Below are 17,301 nucleotides of genomic sequence, written 5' to 3' on the forward strand. Positions count from 1 at the left end.
GTTCTTCTTAGCTGTGAGAAGCCCCCTGCTTCCTCCTGCAGGCAGTAAAACTCAGTATTCCACTTTGCTGTGAACAGTATTTGAGAAAATATGTTCCAGCAGTGGCTGAACATGGAAATAGATGTCCTAAAGACATCTGTAATGAATCATGCTCATCTGCTAATGTGCATTTAGCCATATTTTAAGCTCAAAGGGAACCTCCAATATCTAGGAATTTAAATCCTTGTTTGGATTTAAAGACAGGTATATAATGTGTTCTAATGTGTCCTAACTATGATCAGATCCAGAATTTGTCTTGTTGAAACCAAGCTATTTCTGCCAATGAAAGATACTCCCCCCTCCCCTTGCTATACAAGCAACCAAAATTATTTGCTTTTTTTTCAGTTCTGGCCTCTAGAGATCATTACAAATTGATTCAGTGCTTCTTGAAATCTGATATTCCAATAGATACTGAAGGAATTAACTTGCTATCAGTATAGTGAAGAGCCATTCCTCATATAAAGTAGGCTTCACTTGCATGTGGTCATCGTGCTAGCATTAAAACCATTAAGTAAAACAATGTAGAAGATTTAATGAAATGAAATGAGGCTTTTTTTTGGTATTATCAAATGCAAATGATCTACCTACATGAGGTTGATTCCCTTGTTTGTTCAACAGCTATCAAGTATAGCTGTCAAACAACAAAGAGTGAGGTGTGCTTTAAACTCTTTGCTACCCCAGGTCTTACCTTCACAGGTTTTCAGATCAGGCTTGAATACATATCCTTTGGGACAGGTGCAGGTAAAGCTTCCGGGGGTATTTCTACACTGACCGTTGTCACAAAGTAGTCTGTTCAATGAGCATTCATCAATATCTGCAATAAGTTAACAAGAAATAGATTTATGTTTCAGTCTGAACATTAAACTGTTGGTCTTTACAGCAGCATTTTATTAAAAAAAAATTGGGGGGCATATCAAATATTGTAGCAAACTTTATTTACATCATACAGGAATGTGCAGTCTGGAGAGCAGAATAAATCGCCTCACTCTCCCTTCCTCATTCACTTATTTATTTTTCATGTTTATTTATTTATTTATGAATGAACTTTTATTTACCGACATTCGAGAAACACATCATGCCGGTTTACAATGAACTGAAAGAATGAACGTTACAATGCAACAGGGAAGGGGAGAGGGGGGCAGGCTAGAAAAAAGGGAAGAGACGGTGCAATCGCTGCCGGTTTCACACCCAATAGCGCTACCATAGGAGGTGTAGCTATTGGGAGCGAAAGCGGACGCAAAAAGGCACTTACCTTTTCGCTGTCCGCAGCGTCGGCGCAGAGTCAGCCCCAGTGACACCCCAACTCCTCCTCTTCCAGGGCCAACTCCGCCCCCGACTCCGCCCCCATCCTGGTATCGCACGCGATAAGGGGACTTTTCGCGTGCGAAAGGTCCCTTATCGTGTGCGAGCGGCTTGGAAAATGAGGCCCTAAGTTTGTACCTCAGGCAATGGAGGGTAAAGTGACTTGCCCAGGGTCTGGTCTCCTGGTTCATAGCCCACTGCTCTAACCACTAGGCTATTCCTCCTCTAACACTTATGTGTTCAGCCGATGCTTCCAGTTGGAGGGGTATGCATTGAACAGAGGACAAGGCGATACACAAGCCTTCATCCAATGCGGCCCCTGAACCATATTTTTGCAATATGCTGTTTTTTGTTGTTTTTTTTTTAAAACAGCAGTACTAACTAGATCCTTCAAAATATCAGCTTGCATGATTCTCCTGTTCTCTTTTGTTATTTCTTGATTGTCTTACTTTGATAGATTTTACAATTGTTCTGAAAATCAAGTAAGCGGCTTTTTATTATAGGCATGCACTATCCTGCTTCTCCCCCCCCCCCCCCCCCCCCCCCCCCCACCCACACGCACACACACCCACCCCAGATAGGTTTTCCCAAGTCCATTCTCGGTGCTAGATGTCAGTGTGATGCATGCAGGAAGTTCAGATGAAAGCCTGCACAGAAGCTCCTTTGCTTCATTTAGATCCATAATCGTAGGACTGGTTAAGCAAGAAGAGAGAAATGTGCGAAGCTTAGGAGCCTTAACTGTATGGAACTGAATCGGAGGCAAATTATTTTGGGGCTTTAAGCTCAAATCTACTTGTATCCCCTGGCCTTCTTTGGGTGAAATGTAATTTTTGGACCCGGTCTTATTCTCTTTGTTTATAAAAGGTTTAACCACTAATATCTCTTCATAACAAACAAAAATCAAAACAAAGAACAGGTAATATTAAAAATGTTGTTTCTTTTAGTTGCCTTATGAATTACATAAAAACAATCTTTAGTGGCCCTGCTGTTTTAAAATGGTAGCAGTAGCCTAAGACCATAAGAGAGGGAAATATTCAGTGGCTGAGTGGCTTGGCTAGTTAGCCAGATAAACGTGTCCTACTAACTAGCAGGGTATATTCAGTGGCGTATATGTTTATGAGGCTAAGTTTAGGACAGGTCAGTGGCACAACCAGAGTTAGCCACATAAGTTAAGCGGCTAACTCCAAATATTGGAATTAGCTGCTTACCTTATGCGGCTATGACTCCGCTCCTCCCCAAAACGCCTCCTCACCACCCATGGAACGCCCCCGATTTACGCGCCTAAATTCTAGCCGCATAACTAGTTATCTGCCTAGAATTAAGGGGAAGACGACTTTTAATGTGCTGGTTTTCCCTTTACATGGATAACTTTTCAGTTATCCGTCTAAATGGCTTTTAAATATCAACCTGAAGTAGTGCCATGCTGGGTCAGCCCAAACGTCCACTGAGCCCAGCATTCTGTGGCCAATCCAGGTCTCACGTACCCAGCAGGTCCCAAGGAGTAAGAGCTATTCCTTGCTGCTCACGCCCAGGGATAAGCGGCGGATTTCCCCGAGCCTCCCTAATAATTATTTACTTTTCATCCAGGAACTTGTCCAAACTCCTTTTAAACCCTGCTATGGTAGAAACCTTGACCACATCCTTTGGCAACAAAATTCCTCTGCTTAGTTGTGGGACGAGTGAAACAATACTTTCCTTAAATATGTTTCAATCCGCCACCTGCTAGTTTCATGGAGTGCCCCCTACTAGTACTAATTTTATTTGAAAGGGTAAATAAACTTTACCCTTTTCACCTGTTCCACCCCACTCATGGTTTTATAAACCTCTATCCTAAGCCCTTCTCAGTCATCTCTTTTCCAAGCCAAAGGGCCATAATCTGTTTAGCCTTTCTTCATAAGGGAGCCGTTCCATACCCATCACTTTTGTCATCAGACTGTGTATTTTTTTCTAGTTCAGCTATACCTGTCTAAAGAAAGGGTGACCAGAGCTGCTCAAGGTGCAGTCATACAAAGGCGTTACAATGTTCTCCATCCCTTTCCGAAAGTTCTTAGTATTCTGTTTGTTTTTCTGACCAGGGCCACCCACTGAGCAGAGGGTTCAACTTGTCGTTCACAAGGACTCCCGGATCCTTTTCACTGGAGGTGACTCCTAATATGCGTACCCATTGATTAAGATTACCTTTACCTATGCGCTTTGCACTTGTCCACATTAAATTTCAGCTGCCATTTTTTAATTTCAATTTATATATTGTTTCTACCATAAAAACAACTCGAGGTGATTTACAATTTTACAAAAAAAACCATAAAAATATAAACATGACATCTTTTAGATTCCCAGTTCCCAGGCCTTGCAAGGTCCTTCTGCAGTTCCTCACTGACTGCTTGTGTTTTAAGGTACGGCAATTTAAATATTTTTGTGTCTTGTGCAGTTTTGGCCAAATCACTTATTGCTCTCTTTTCCAGATTGTGAATAAAGAAGTTAAACTACATCGGCCCCAGTACAGATCCCTGAGGTGCACCACTATTCACCGCTCTCCATTGGAAAAACTGATTATTTAGCCCCACTCACTGTTTCCTATCTTTTAACCAAGTCGCAGAAAGACATCCCTTGACTTTTAATTTTCTAAGGAGTCTCTCATGAGGGACTTTGTCCAATGCCTTCTGAAAATCCTACCAACTCATCTTAATCAACAAACTTATTTGTACCTTCAAAGAATCCTTAGGAGGCACGACTTCCTTTTGCTGCATCCACGCTGGCGCTTTTGCTATAAGCTATGTATCCAAATGACCACTAATTTTATTCTTGACAATAGCTTCCACTAAAAATGTGCAGCCAAACTTTTTTTGTTTCAGCACTTTTTTTTTTGGGGGGGGGGGGGTAGGATTTCATTTTACTATGTATTTTGGTTCAGTTAATTTGTCAAACTGAAAAAAATAAAAATAAAATAAATCAAAATGAAGCCTCCCCTGGGATCGGTCTGGGCCTCTCCAAACCCCCTCCAGTCCCCGAAGAAATCAGCTGAGGCCCAGGCCTACCTGATGGGAAGAGCTGAGCCCAGTTGGGTCCTCGGACTTCCCTGGCTCCCACTTACCCCTTCCACTGCGGGCCAGCACAAGGAAAGGGACGGAAGCTATTCCCACTTGCTCCTACCCCACTGATATCCTTTTAAAAATAGCACCAACTAGCCCTGAGAATGGTGCAAGCATGACATCAAAATGACACCACAGCCTCAAGGCTGGCTGACTGCATTTTCTTATATGAAGATATATTTGTATGGCCATACAAGAAAATGGCACTAGCCGAGCAGCCAACCCTGAGACCAACATGATTTTGATGTCGCACTTAGCACTAGTCTCAGGGCTGGCCAGCACAGTTTTTAAAAGAATTTCAGCAGGGCATGAATTGGAGATTACATCCATCCTTTGCTTATGCCTGGACTCCTATGGAAGAGGACTGGGAAGGCCCCCCCCCCCCCACCCTGGCAGATATTTGGGGGATCCAAAAGGAAGGAGTTAGGGTTCCAGAGAGGCCAAAGCTGGGCACAGTTCTGCCCATCTGGGTAAGACCAGGCCCTAGATGATATTTTTATTGGGGGGGGGGGGGGGTGAAGGAGGGGAGTTACAGGGGATGGGAGAGACCCCAGACAGTCTATAGTCACTTGGGTCATCTCTGCATTACATTTGCCATCCTTCAGTCCTCAAGCCCAAAGGCAGATTTGAATGATAGGTTACAAAGAACAGTTTAGGCATGGGTATCTCCCAAAAAACCTTAATAGTAAGGACTGAAGCAAAGAATTCATTTAGTTTTTCTGCTATGGTATTATCCTCCCCGAGTGTCCCTTTTATCCCTGGCCATCTAAAGGACCGACTGACTATTTCACAGATATCTTGTTAATGTAGTTGAAAAAGGTTTTATTAGCTTTGGCCTATTTGGCAAATCGGTGCTCAAATTCTCTATTGGCCTGCTTTATTAATGTTTTACATCTAATTTGGCAGTGCTTATGTGCCTTCCTAATTTCCCTATTAGATTCTGCTTTCCATTTTTAAAATCTGCCTTTTTGGCTTTGCAAGCCTCTTTCGCAACACCATTTATCCATTCTGGCAGATGATTGTTCTTTTTTTGATCTTTTTACATCTGTGGAATACATTTTATCTTGGCTTCCAAGATGGTGTTTTTAAACAGTTTTAAAAGCCTCACGTTTGCTTTTAACCCTTGTAACTGTTCCTTTCAGTTTCCTTCTAATACGTTTCTTCATTTTATCATGCTCTCTCTTATTATATGTTATTATAGTAGTTTATTCTTTTTGTTCCAGTGATTATCTCAAATTTGATTCCATTATGATCAGTATTGCCACATGGCTCCACCACCATTACCCCTTACACCAGATCCTGCATTCTGGTGAGAACTAGACCTAAAGTACCTACCCTCTCGTTGAGATTTCTCAAATTATTATTAAATTTTTATATGTTTGTGCCAACTTTATGTTTAGCTCAAATCATCCTTCAATTTTATGCCATTTTTAGACCACAAGAGAAATTTGAATGCCCCTCCTTTGATGTATTCCAAGCTTGAAAGCAAGGCAAATGGCTGTATTAAGACTGTCAGCTGTAGGAAGGGGGGTTCCGTTGACATCACAAACCATGAGTGAATGGATAACCAATGTCACAAGAACCACAAAGTGGACGCCTGCTTATATTTCATTTCTCGTAATACATGGAGTCATTCCCTCTAATGTCCGCTGCTCATTATCCACCCAGCAACTGCTTGCTGTTGCTACCACAGTTCCCTGTCAGCTCTCTCTTCCTCTGCCTCCACAAACAGTGCACAGTTTTTCCCAACAGTGTTTCTTTAAAAAAAAAAAAAAATGCAGAAGACTGAAACCCTCAATCCCACAAGTGGATCAATTCCAATGCGAGAGAAATCTTATTATTTATGGATGTCACTCTCTTATTACTCATGGGTGTGACATCACTTTTCTCTTATTACTCACAGATGTCACATTACATCTGTGAGTAATATGACCACAAATCACTGCCACTTATTAAAAAAATCAACCCCTCTGTCTAAAGAAATTAATAGTTTGCCATGTATTATAATATTAACACACTAATGTAAAAGTAAACACCCCATGAATTAAAACCACAGGAGGGTAATTTTAATTTAATAGTAGCTAGACACTTATATTTTGTTTACTTTTGGAAAGATTTCTTTTTTTTTTCTGTAACTATTTTCTTCCTTGCTCTTAAGCTGCCTAAATATACTCAACCATTTCTTCTTTTTAAAAAGAATCCATTTAATAGCGCACAACTAATTACCATAACGCTACATTTCAGACATTGAATAGAAAGCACCAGCCCTTGCTTAGGTTGTGCACCCATCAGTATTTCTTAATCATATATCAGTTTTTGCTTGTTGCTAATCTAATTCCAGTCCTGGTCCTCTAACTCCTGTCTTAACAACTGGAGAGAAGGGACCCAAATATCTCCTCTCTTCTAGTGGGTGGGGAGAAGGATTCATTTAAGCTCAGGTACCCTGCTTTCTCCTGGCAGGCAAGGCAATGATTCCCTTGGGCTAAGGTTAGGCCTTCTAACTCCTGGAGAGCAGGAAAAATCTTCACTAATGCCCAGGTACCCCTCTCTCTCTCCTGATGAGTAAGCCAAAGGATTCCCCTTCTGGCGAGCCAGAAAAAATAATTCTCTCAAATCTAGGGACCTTCCTTTCTCCTGGCGAGTGGTAAAAAGGATTTTCTCAGGCATACACGCCCTCTTCTCTTCTGGCAGGTAGGCAGGAAGAAGGATCCTTTTAAGAACTCGCATTCCTCTTTCCCGATGAGAAGGAAGGCGATTGTTTCAGGGCACCTTCTGTTGACTTGATATGTGGTTACACACACACATCTCGCCTGGTGGGTAGAGAGAAAGATTCCCTCGAGCACACATACCCCTTTTCCCTCCTGGGTGGTGGAGAACAGGAGGATCTCCAGAGTGAGGAAAGTCCACTGGAAAATCCCAATTAAGTGCTTCACAAGCCATTAACATCATTTGTTTGGATGATCAAAATTACTCATGGAAATGATGAATCATTAGCCATAATGTAGGCGGATCGTGTTTCTGAAACCACTTCATTTGCATCACCCGTTTTTAATTTCTGGACAACATTACGAAAATTGTCCAGTTAATAAACATTTCACAAATGTTTTCTTGCTATGGACACTTCTACAAATGTGCATTTGTCATAAACATATCAAATCTGTAAAATATACAAAGTGTGACAACGCGCGTAAGTTATAAAATCGTCGATTCCACGTGCATGCGCCGGCAACCGCACACACATGGACGCCCACGCGTGAGTCAAAATCTACCTTTTAGTAAATAAACCCCTTAGTCTGTATTTCAGGAATGTGGCATGTAGTGCAAGCAGGTTAAGTAGTTAAATAGAAGTAGGATGACTAAGACAGAAAGCATGGATTTCAGATTTACATTAGAAACAGAGAAAAAAGCAGAGTTGTAGCATATCAAGTATTAGGCACTAATTGGAAAAATTATAACTTTCTTACCAATGCAATGTTTCCCAGATGTATCCACTTCATATCCTGAGTTACATATGCATTTGTAGGTTCCTCGCAGGTTCTCACAAATTCCATTTGGGCAGATGTCAGGATCCAATGCACATTCATTTATATCTGTAAACAGATTTTTTATTTTGTCTAATTTTTACCCATTCATTAAAACTCACTGCAAAAATCTAAATTCTCTTCTACTGGCTGCATTTCTATTTTCAGTTTTAAAGCAAAAGGTAAAATGTATTACCTTTCTATGAAATAACTAAGTAACTTACATTAAAATACTGAAAATATGAAAATGACCTACACAGAAGTAAGATGGATGGATAAAAAATGCATACATTATATTTCTCTACTGTATCTTTATAATTCAGAAGTACAAGCACTAATATAATCAGAGGTAAAAGAAATAGAGAGTCACTACTGGCTTTAAATATAATGCATGTCCATTAGTTACTAATCACCAAAAATAATTTCTTCATGCTTACTGGACTCATTGGAACATATCTGTAAATTAATTTTTATTTATTCATTCATAAAAATTTCTAAACCACCTTTCCAGCAATGCCCAAGGCAGCTACATTCTATTCTAATGTTTATGATATGGTTTTGTTGATTTTATTATTATTATTTTATATTTTATTTCATTTTCTGCATGCAAGCACAATGTGGGTGATTACCATATCTTTCAATGTCAACATAAGAACATAAGAAATTGCCATGCTGGGTCAGACCAAGGGTCCATCAAGCCCAGCTTCCAGTTTCCAACAGAAGCCAAACCAGGCCACAAGAACCTGGCAATTACCCAAACACTAAGAAGATCCCATGCTACTGATGCAATTAATAGCAGTGGCTATTCCCTAAGTAAACTTGATTAATAGCCGTTAATGGACTTCTCCTCCAAGAACTTATCCAAACCTTTTTTGAACCCAGCTACACTAACTGCACTAACCACATCCTCTGGCAACAGATTCCAGAGCTTTATTGTGCGTTGAGTTACTTAAAATATAGCCCAACATCTCTCCTGGAACTTCTTTTCTAGTCTCTGTTTTTCTTGCACAAACATATTTCATTAAATATTTTGACACATTGTTTCTCTGCATTAAGACTAACGGTAGGGTGCATTCTTACCACTTCCTGCTGATGTCATGCCTGGTCCGCTACTGCAAAGAGCCTGATATTCCTCTGGGGTGGGGAAGGAAGAAACAGCTGAATGTTACTTTTGTTAGCACTGTTGAAGACTTTCAGTTCTCATGCAGTTCTAATACATGTCAGATTCAGATTCCATTTGGGAATGAGAGAATTTTTTCCTCGTGGAAGAATATATACAGAAGAATGTAGAATCCATTCAGTGTTATTAATTAGCTGCTGGAAGCCAACTTTTGTTCTTCTGTAAGTTCTCCCTTTCAGTAACCAGGTGCAAGGAGCACATGAGAATGTTTATGGCCCCCTGACTGCATGCTATACATCAAAATGTGAAATGAGATTTGCATGGGATGACTTTAGAAGCTGAGTATAATCTTCCTTTCTTTCTCCAGATACTAGATCTTGATCCCTGCCTGTATACAGAGGTTGCATATTGCTATGCACTAGTAGGCCTATATATAACTTCACAATTAGGGCCTGATTCACTAATCATTTGCCCCATAGACACAGAATGGGAGAAAAGACTTAGTGAATCAGGCCCTTAAATTTGGTAATTGCTCAGTTATTGCTAATTGTGTACACCTTGGGAACTTTTTTTTGTTGATTTTTTTCTTATTACTGATTAGTGTGATGGATTCTGTCCACATTTTGAGGACTTAATTTCAATACACACACTGGGGCAGATTTTAAAAGCTAGGCGCGGGCGTAGATTTGTGCGCACAACACGGCGCGCACAAATCTACGCCCAATTTTATAACATGCGCGCGCAACTGCGCGCGCATGTTATAAAATCCAGGGTCGGCGCATGCAAGGGGGTGCACACTTGTGCACGCCGAGCCCTAGGGGAGCCCCAAAGGCTTTCCCTGTTCCTTCTGGGGCCGCTCCGAAATCGGAGCAGCCTCAGAGGGAACTTTCCTTCAGCCCCCCCCCCAACCTTCCCCTATCTAACCCACCCCCCCCAGCCCTATCTAAAACCCCACCATACCTTTGTTTTTCAAGTTGTGCCTGCCTCTGGGCAGGCATAGGTTGTGCGCACTGGTCAAGTGCCGGCGTGCGATCCCCCGGCCTAGAGGCCCTTTCGAGGCCTCTGGTCACGCCCTGCCCCTTTTTTCAAGCCCCGGGACATGTGCGCATTACCGGGCCTATGCAAAATAGGCTCGGCGCGCGCAGGAGCCGGTTTTCGCAGTTACGCGTGTAATATACATGCGTAACCCTTTTAAAATCCGCTCCATTGCCTTCTGACTTGGCTGACATATTTTTCCCTTTCTTAATTTTGGTAGTGTATTAGTATTTTTGTACAAGAGTGTTCTCTTGCTTATATTTGCAGCCATTTATAGTGAGAGAAAAAAGCAGGCTACCTGTCAAGTGTGTAGTTTGTTGGCCAAAATTTGCTTGCTTTGTTTTGTTTTTTTTGCTAAGACAAACTCCATGGACATAGATGCTGACAGACATTCTATCATATTCCATTTCAAAAAAGGAAGTTCAAAAACCCTACATTAATAATCTCAGATTGCAGAAAAACTCAGGCACTCTAATTACACGACTTACATAATAACAGAACTGGGAAAAATATAAAATTGATGAATGATGAACAAACAAGTTCAAAGATCTTTAAGTAAACCCTATGAGGTATAATAAATCCAGTATAACATGAATGTATTACATGTGTCTGTATATTTAGACTAAATAATTATATTTTACATTGAAGTAGACTCACTTTCACTTTGCATCTCCTAGAAACAAATTTTGTGTAAAAGTAATGATTTTTAGCACTGCTTGATAAGTCCAGTAAAATATTTTACTACTATGGATACATTGATAGTAGCTGGCTATAATTTTTCAGGCCACTGATTTACAACATTTTTTTGCATTTTCCATGATAGAGCATTTTTATTAGAGGTGGTCTGCACATGCAGATGTTTGTAAACTATCTCAAGCATTGCTATCAAACCTATAGTCATCTCTGTGACTAAGATTTATTTATGCATTAAGCTCCAAAGAAAGGATCTTAACCCCAAAAGTGACCCCAAAGGCTTAGCTACATCATTGTCTTTGGTTAATTCTTATGCTGATGCAGTACAAGCTAAGGAGCCAACTCCCATCCCAGGTATGGGGGAAGACCACAACTGTGGAGGTGCTCTGCCTTTGGGGAGGGGCACAGAGGCTGGTAGGAGGGCCATTGAGCTCAATTTAAGCTGGGAGTGGTCCTCCCATCAGCCTCTTCTTTTGGTGGTTTTCCCCACCCAGCCCACCCATCTCGGGACCCGATATTGTGGTCTTGGTGCTGTGTTTTGGGTTGCCAATCAATCGCGGCATAGGGGGAGGTGGAGGTCGACCACATCCTAGGGGTGCACGGGAAATGCTATTTTAAGTTGTTCAGGCAAAGAATACCAAGTGGGCACTACTGCTGCTTATGCTGTGCTCGGCCTATGCAGTCTATAAGCTGGTCAGGCAGTGAATTCCAAGACGCTACTCCTGCCACTGAGTTGCATGGGTGGGCGAGAGTATAAGCACTTTGCCAATTAGGTTTTTTGGCTTTCATGGCTGGGAATGATTCGATCACCTCCCCGATATATCTCTACAATCCCTCTACTATCCCTCTACAATCTCATGTCTCCTCCCGTCCGCTGAGATTAGCACAGAGACCACAAAACGACATTAAGTAAAAGAGCTCTTTCCACGGCTGGTCCCAAACAGTGGAACTCGCTCCCACCTGACCTCAGGCTGGAACAATGCCCAATCACGTTAAAAAAAAGACTCAAGACATGGTTATTCTGTCAAGCCTTCTCTTAACAATACTCAGCTTCCACAGCTCCCTCGGACCGCCCTTACCCAGAGCAACCCCTTAAGTACCTGTTAACTTATTTTATATAGCTATAATTGCACCTGCCTTCTACCCCTCTCGCAGTCATCCTTCCTCATTCTAGTTGGCTTAGGCGACACTGGATCACTTCCCTCACCTTGTCACTCCTTGTTCTACCATGTTATTTTGTTTCCAAGTTATTTTCTTCCTTGTTCACTGTAAGACATATCTCATGTCAATTGTTTGATGGTTGAAATGTAAACCGAAGTGATTAGTAACTCTGTTACCAGAACCTCGGTATAAAAAAGCTTTAAATAAATAAATAAATAAATAAATAACTAAATATCTGCTGTATCTTGCTCTTGCTACGGACCAGGACATTGGAGGGGGCAAGGCTTCGGCGGTTCTCTATCCCCAGTGCCAGAATATTGCTTTAAGCATGATGCAAAAGGAGCTTTCATGAACTGCAACTCAAGTGAGGGTGTTGTCACCCTATAGGGCTTGCATAATGTTCTCGGGTTTAATCAATGATTGATTTTAGTATTGTAACTTGACCTATGCTGTGGCCATATTCATCTAATAAAAGATCTTCATTTGCGAATAATGTTGTGCCAAAGAGGTTCATGCATGGCAATAAATGAACTGTAATTCAAAGGGAGTCGCTGGGGGAGAGGGGTGGGAGTGGATTTAGAGAGATTTATGGGAGTGAAGGAGGAGGTGAGTTTGGCACCTGACATAGTTGTGACAGCCCACAGAGAATCCAGTTACACTTTTACTCACTAACATAACATCATGAAAAATCGGTGTAATGCACTCTTGACGGAACCACAAACTAGTCATGCAGCTTTGTGGATTTCTTGCATTTACGTACCCGAATTTAGAGCAGGGCAGGGTTGGCAAGGCTCTCCAAAAGCAAACTCTGTATTGGCACAACAGCACTCGGATTTGGTAACAGCTCCCAGCAAGGGTTTAACACACTGGCCTCGCTTGTAACCACCATAGCATGTGCTTCGCATATGGGTATCTACACAAGAAAAACATTCCTTCAGATTTTATCGGGGCCGGAATAAGAAGATCAGTATGTAAAAAAATAAAACATACTTCAGAAAGTACAGCTTCGCTGTATTCATGCTTACTAACTTTTATTACTGGGGAACGTATTTAAATTGAGCAAGAAAAGTAGTCATTGTAAATTAGTACAGATTTCAAACTAATTTCTATGGAAAATGTTGAAGGCCCAAGCATAGAAAATAGGGATGGGCACACAAAACATGTTTGGTTTGTTCATTCAATTTGCCTTCTTTTTGTACTTTTCCTGGTTCATTTCATTTGTTTCAGTAGTTTATGCATAATCGATGCTGTTTTGTATGCATAAAATTGGTTTTTTATGAGCTGAGTTTTCAAAACCCGGTTTTTATGCGTGTTAATTGGCTCTTGAAAATTGGCCAGAGGTTTGGCGTTCTAGGGATGAGATTGGGGAGGGAAAGCATTTAGGTATGTTATATAAATGAACACATGCACATTTATGCCTGCTCTCTAGCAGGTGTAATATGTGTGCAGACACCGCACAAGGGTATCTGCTCATTTTCAAAGTAGACTTAGGCCCAAAAGTCCGCTTTAAAAATTTGGGCTAAAGTCTCATATACTATCTATGTGCAGATTTTAGCCCTGAACAGGCTGTTAGAAAATTTCCCTCTATGTGCATAATTTATACTGGCATGCATATAATCAAGTTTTATGCACATTAAAACGTTGCTCACATAAATTACCAAAATGAATGAAAACGAATGCACATCCTCAAAAGGCAATAATAATTAACTTCTTTTTGAGTCTTTATGCATTGCATTTGATTTTTTTGAACCATTACATCAATGCACCAGCAAGTCAGCTTTGTTGAATTGCACAGTCAAAGGCATCTCGAATTATGATACATTCTATAGCACAGTGCTCCTGGGGAGCCAACGTTGTGGCTTACATACTGGACTGTGCTAGAAAATGTTTGCTAAAAAGTTAGCATGCATTTCCAAGTGTGTGTGTGTGTTAAAAAGCAGATTTGCTACCTGTGTACTACCATAATAATGTGCACAGGATGCATTATTATTATACTTGATATACCTATTAAATATAGGAAAAACATGTGCTAATCATAACCCACATATACTAGGCATAGCACACACAGGGAGCTTTTCAATCCTATCTACAGTACAGCATTTGTGCGTGTAAGTGGATGTGCGGAGATCTGTGCTAGTATTTTATAAACCGTGTGGCGGAAGCTGAACAGTTTATAAAATATCACGCAGTTCTGCTCCAGAAGTATGCACATATATTTCAGTATGCACAAATATTTCCAATGCAAGAAAATGCATACTTTTTCTACCTATTTTATTAACATACACGTGTATATTCTTTGTGTAAAAAATATAACATGTATGTGTAATAACCCCAATTTATAGGCGGAGGCATGTATTTTATAAAGTATGCACATATACCATACACTTGCAAACATATTTGAAATCACCAGTTCACAGATCTCTCTACTAGTTCACTCAGTCCATCTCTAATTCACCCAGGCCCTCTAGTAGTTCACCGTGAACCTACCCAAATATTGCAGCCAGCAGACAAGTTCAATTTCACATACACTAGTCAATTAGCCGGTGTAAATGTGTACAAATAAGTTGGATAATGTACACGTGCATATCTCTTACTAAATAATAACTGCTGAATGTGCTTCTGAACCCTGCCCCAGAATGCCCTCAGCCAGCCTCTTTTTTCTGCTGCTAAAATGTACGTGCGATATGGAAAATATACGCATACTCTTGGCGTATATAAACTCGCATATACGTGTGTACATGCTACTAACGCATGTATATGCTATTTTTACATGTGAAACCCCCTTTGAAAGTTTACTGTTTAGTTCATAGGTCCATTCCCATGCCCTACCTGTCCCAATGTGAAAGAACCAGTTAGCCCAGGGAACACTTCCTCCCCCTTCCGATTCCCCACCTTCCAATAAAGAACTCCAACCCCCTTTCCTCCCCTCCCTCTCAGAAGTTTCCCTTCCCCAGTGACCCCCTCCAAACACCCCCATGCAAGCCCTTAGGAGGAGAATCTATGACCTCTTATATTGGCTTTCAGTGATGACCTGGTGCCACCAAGCAGTGCCATAAACTTTGAACCATGGGAGGGGGGAAAGACCCAAAACACAATGTAAACTGCCAGCAGGCTGAGCTGGCACAGCAGCCCCAGACAGAAGCTAACTTTTACCCGTTAAAAGCACATGTTAAATTTAACTCCTGGTACTGGGGGTTTAGTAACCACTGTAAAAAGTTAATGACTAATGAGGTCATTAGCAATATATTTAAATTTTTAGCATATGCAAATATGGTAACATTTAAAGTGCCCTTGTATGGCTCAGTAATTAATGAACAGGCCAACAGTGATTAGCGTACATGTTAATTTTAATGCACATAGCCTCCATTGTTATTTTTTTAAGTTTGGCAGTGCATACCGGGGCCAGATTTGTCTCCTTCATAGTCCTTGCTTAATTAACCCAACAAGAAAGGTTCACATTCCCAAGCAGCTTTCTGACTTGTCCCAGCAAGGGGTCAGAGGCCAATCAATACTGCGAGATTCAGAGCTAGAGATGTCCAAACTTAAAAAAAAAATGTTTGCCAACCAGTTCAAAGTAGCAAGAAGTTCATAGATGATCAAATTAATTTGTCAAACTTTTTAAAAAATAGACTATTTTGCTCTGACATGCTTATTTTGTTTTGACCTGATGAAGGGAGTATACCTCTTGAAAGTTAGTTCAGAAATGTATTAGGTTAGGCTAATAAAAAGTATTTTTTTTTGTTTGCTTTATTTCTGTAAAAAAAAACAAAACAAAAAACCCCCAAATGAAATCAGCAAATCATCATTGGAGTCCAAACAGATTTGCATGATTCATGGGGTCCAAAGTGGGCACATTCAATGAAGATTTCCAGGAATCAGAACATTCATGGTAAATCTGCATCGAGTTTGGTCAGATTTTCCCAACTGGATCTGGGGAAAACCCTGTAATTCAGTTGATCTCTAACTAGGTTGAAATTTGCCTGGTTCCAATCTGATCTCAATTTTTTTTGCAGAACTCCATTCAATGTGCATCCAAACTCCACAAATAATTGCAATGCTCAAATCAATGTTGCTTCAATATGATGGGCTATAAAATCAAAACCCTTTAAAAATGAAAGCATTATTTTTGTTAGACTTTTCAATTAAGATGCTTTCTCCCCCAAAAGGCACGGAAGTGCTGCACAATGCACAGAGCTTATTTAGGGGCTGATTCCTTAGTAAATTGGCCCTTTTAGAAAATAAATGTGGCCCACGGCAATTAATGCAGGCAGTAATCCTCGTTAACAGTAGCATGGATTATCACACTTTAGTGAATCAGCCCTAAAATGTAAATTTCTGCAGAGCTTTGCATGGTATCCATGCCCCATCAACTGGCCAAGCATCCTTATACTGATTAATACAAAGAAAAAAAACAATGATTAAAATTTGTCAAAAGCTTCTTTATTTGTTGATTTTCTCACAATGAGTTTGTCTTACCTACACACACACGGCCATCTAGTCCAACTGCCAAGCCAGGGAAACATTCACATCTAAAAGATCCTTCTGTGTTCACGCAATGGCCGTTCATGCAGATTCCAGAAGTCTCACACTCATCTATGTCTGTTGCAAGACAAAAAAAACCAATGCACTTAATTGTGATAGACATGTAATTGTCTACTTGCTAAATCTCATCTGCCCTCAATGAAACTCATGACTATCAAGCAAAACAAAAGTTATTTCTGTTATAGAGTAAAATAAATGATAATAAAAATAAATACACACACATATATATGACATTTACAAGAACAATAAAAGTGAATATTCCTAGAAGATTTATTTAAGAAACATATAAGGGGCTTTCTATCATGAAAAGCCTGATGCAAGGTTTATATTAATGATTTCTGAGGCAGCAAAAAGAAAGGTCTCCCCAGAAGACAAGTCTGCTCAGCTACCCTGAGAGATAATGACACGAGTAACAAGACCCAGCGATGCACCAAATACAACATCCGCCCAACTATCGGGCCGATACAGTAAAAGTCGCGGCCACTCTCCTGTGCGCGCGATTTAGTATCGGCCCGCATGCAAATGAGGGTCCGCGGTAAAAAGAGGCACTAGGGACACTAGCGCATCCCTAGCGCCTTTTTTTTTGACAGGAGCGGCAGCTGTCAGCGGGTTTGACAGCCGACACTCAATTTTGCCGGCGTCTGTTCTCAAACCCGCTGACAGCCAGTTCGGAAACTGGTCGCCGGCAAAATTGAGCGTCCAGTTTTCAACCTGCGAGCCGTGGGCTGATTTAACATTTTTTTTTTAATTTTTAATTATTTTTAACTTTCGGGACCTCCGACTTAGTATTTGATGCTTC

At 40.7% G+C, this 17,301-nt stretch overlaps 1 protein-coding gene across 1 annotated transcript in view; it reads right to left on the reverse strand.

Annotated features, from left to right (window-relative positions):
* The window catches only part of FBN1 (fibrillin 1), a 292,212-nt gene that overhangs the window by 137,341 nt on the left and 137,570 nt on the right, over positions 1–17,301 (reverse strand). Inside the window, exons 16-20 of the mRNA XM_029574409.1 lie at positions 16,437–16,559; positions 12,721–12,873; positions 9,032–9,085; positions 7,895–8,020; positions 728–853 (exon numbers count right to left, since the gene is read on the reverse strand). Of these exons, the coding sequence (XP_029430269.1) occupies positions 728–853; positions 7,895–8,020; positions 9,032–9,085; positions 12,721–12,873; positions 16,437–16,559 (582 nt within the window). The remainder of the gene's footprint in view (positions 1–727; positions 854–7,894; positions 8,021–9,031; positions 9,086–12,720; positions 12,874–16,436; positions 16,560–17,301) is intronic.

This window comes from Rhinatrema bivittatum, chromosome 13 (assembly GCF_901001135.1).
Source record: "Rhinatrema bivittatum chromosome 13, aRhiBiv1.1, whole genome shotgun sequence".
In the NCBI taxonomy this organism is placed as follows: Eukaryota; Metazoa; Chordata; class Amphibia; order Gymnophiona; family Rhinatrematidae; genus Rhinatrema; species Rhinatrema bivittatum.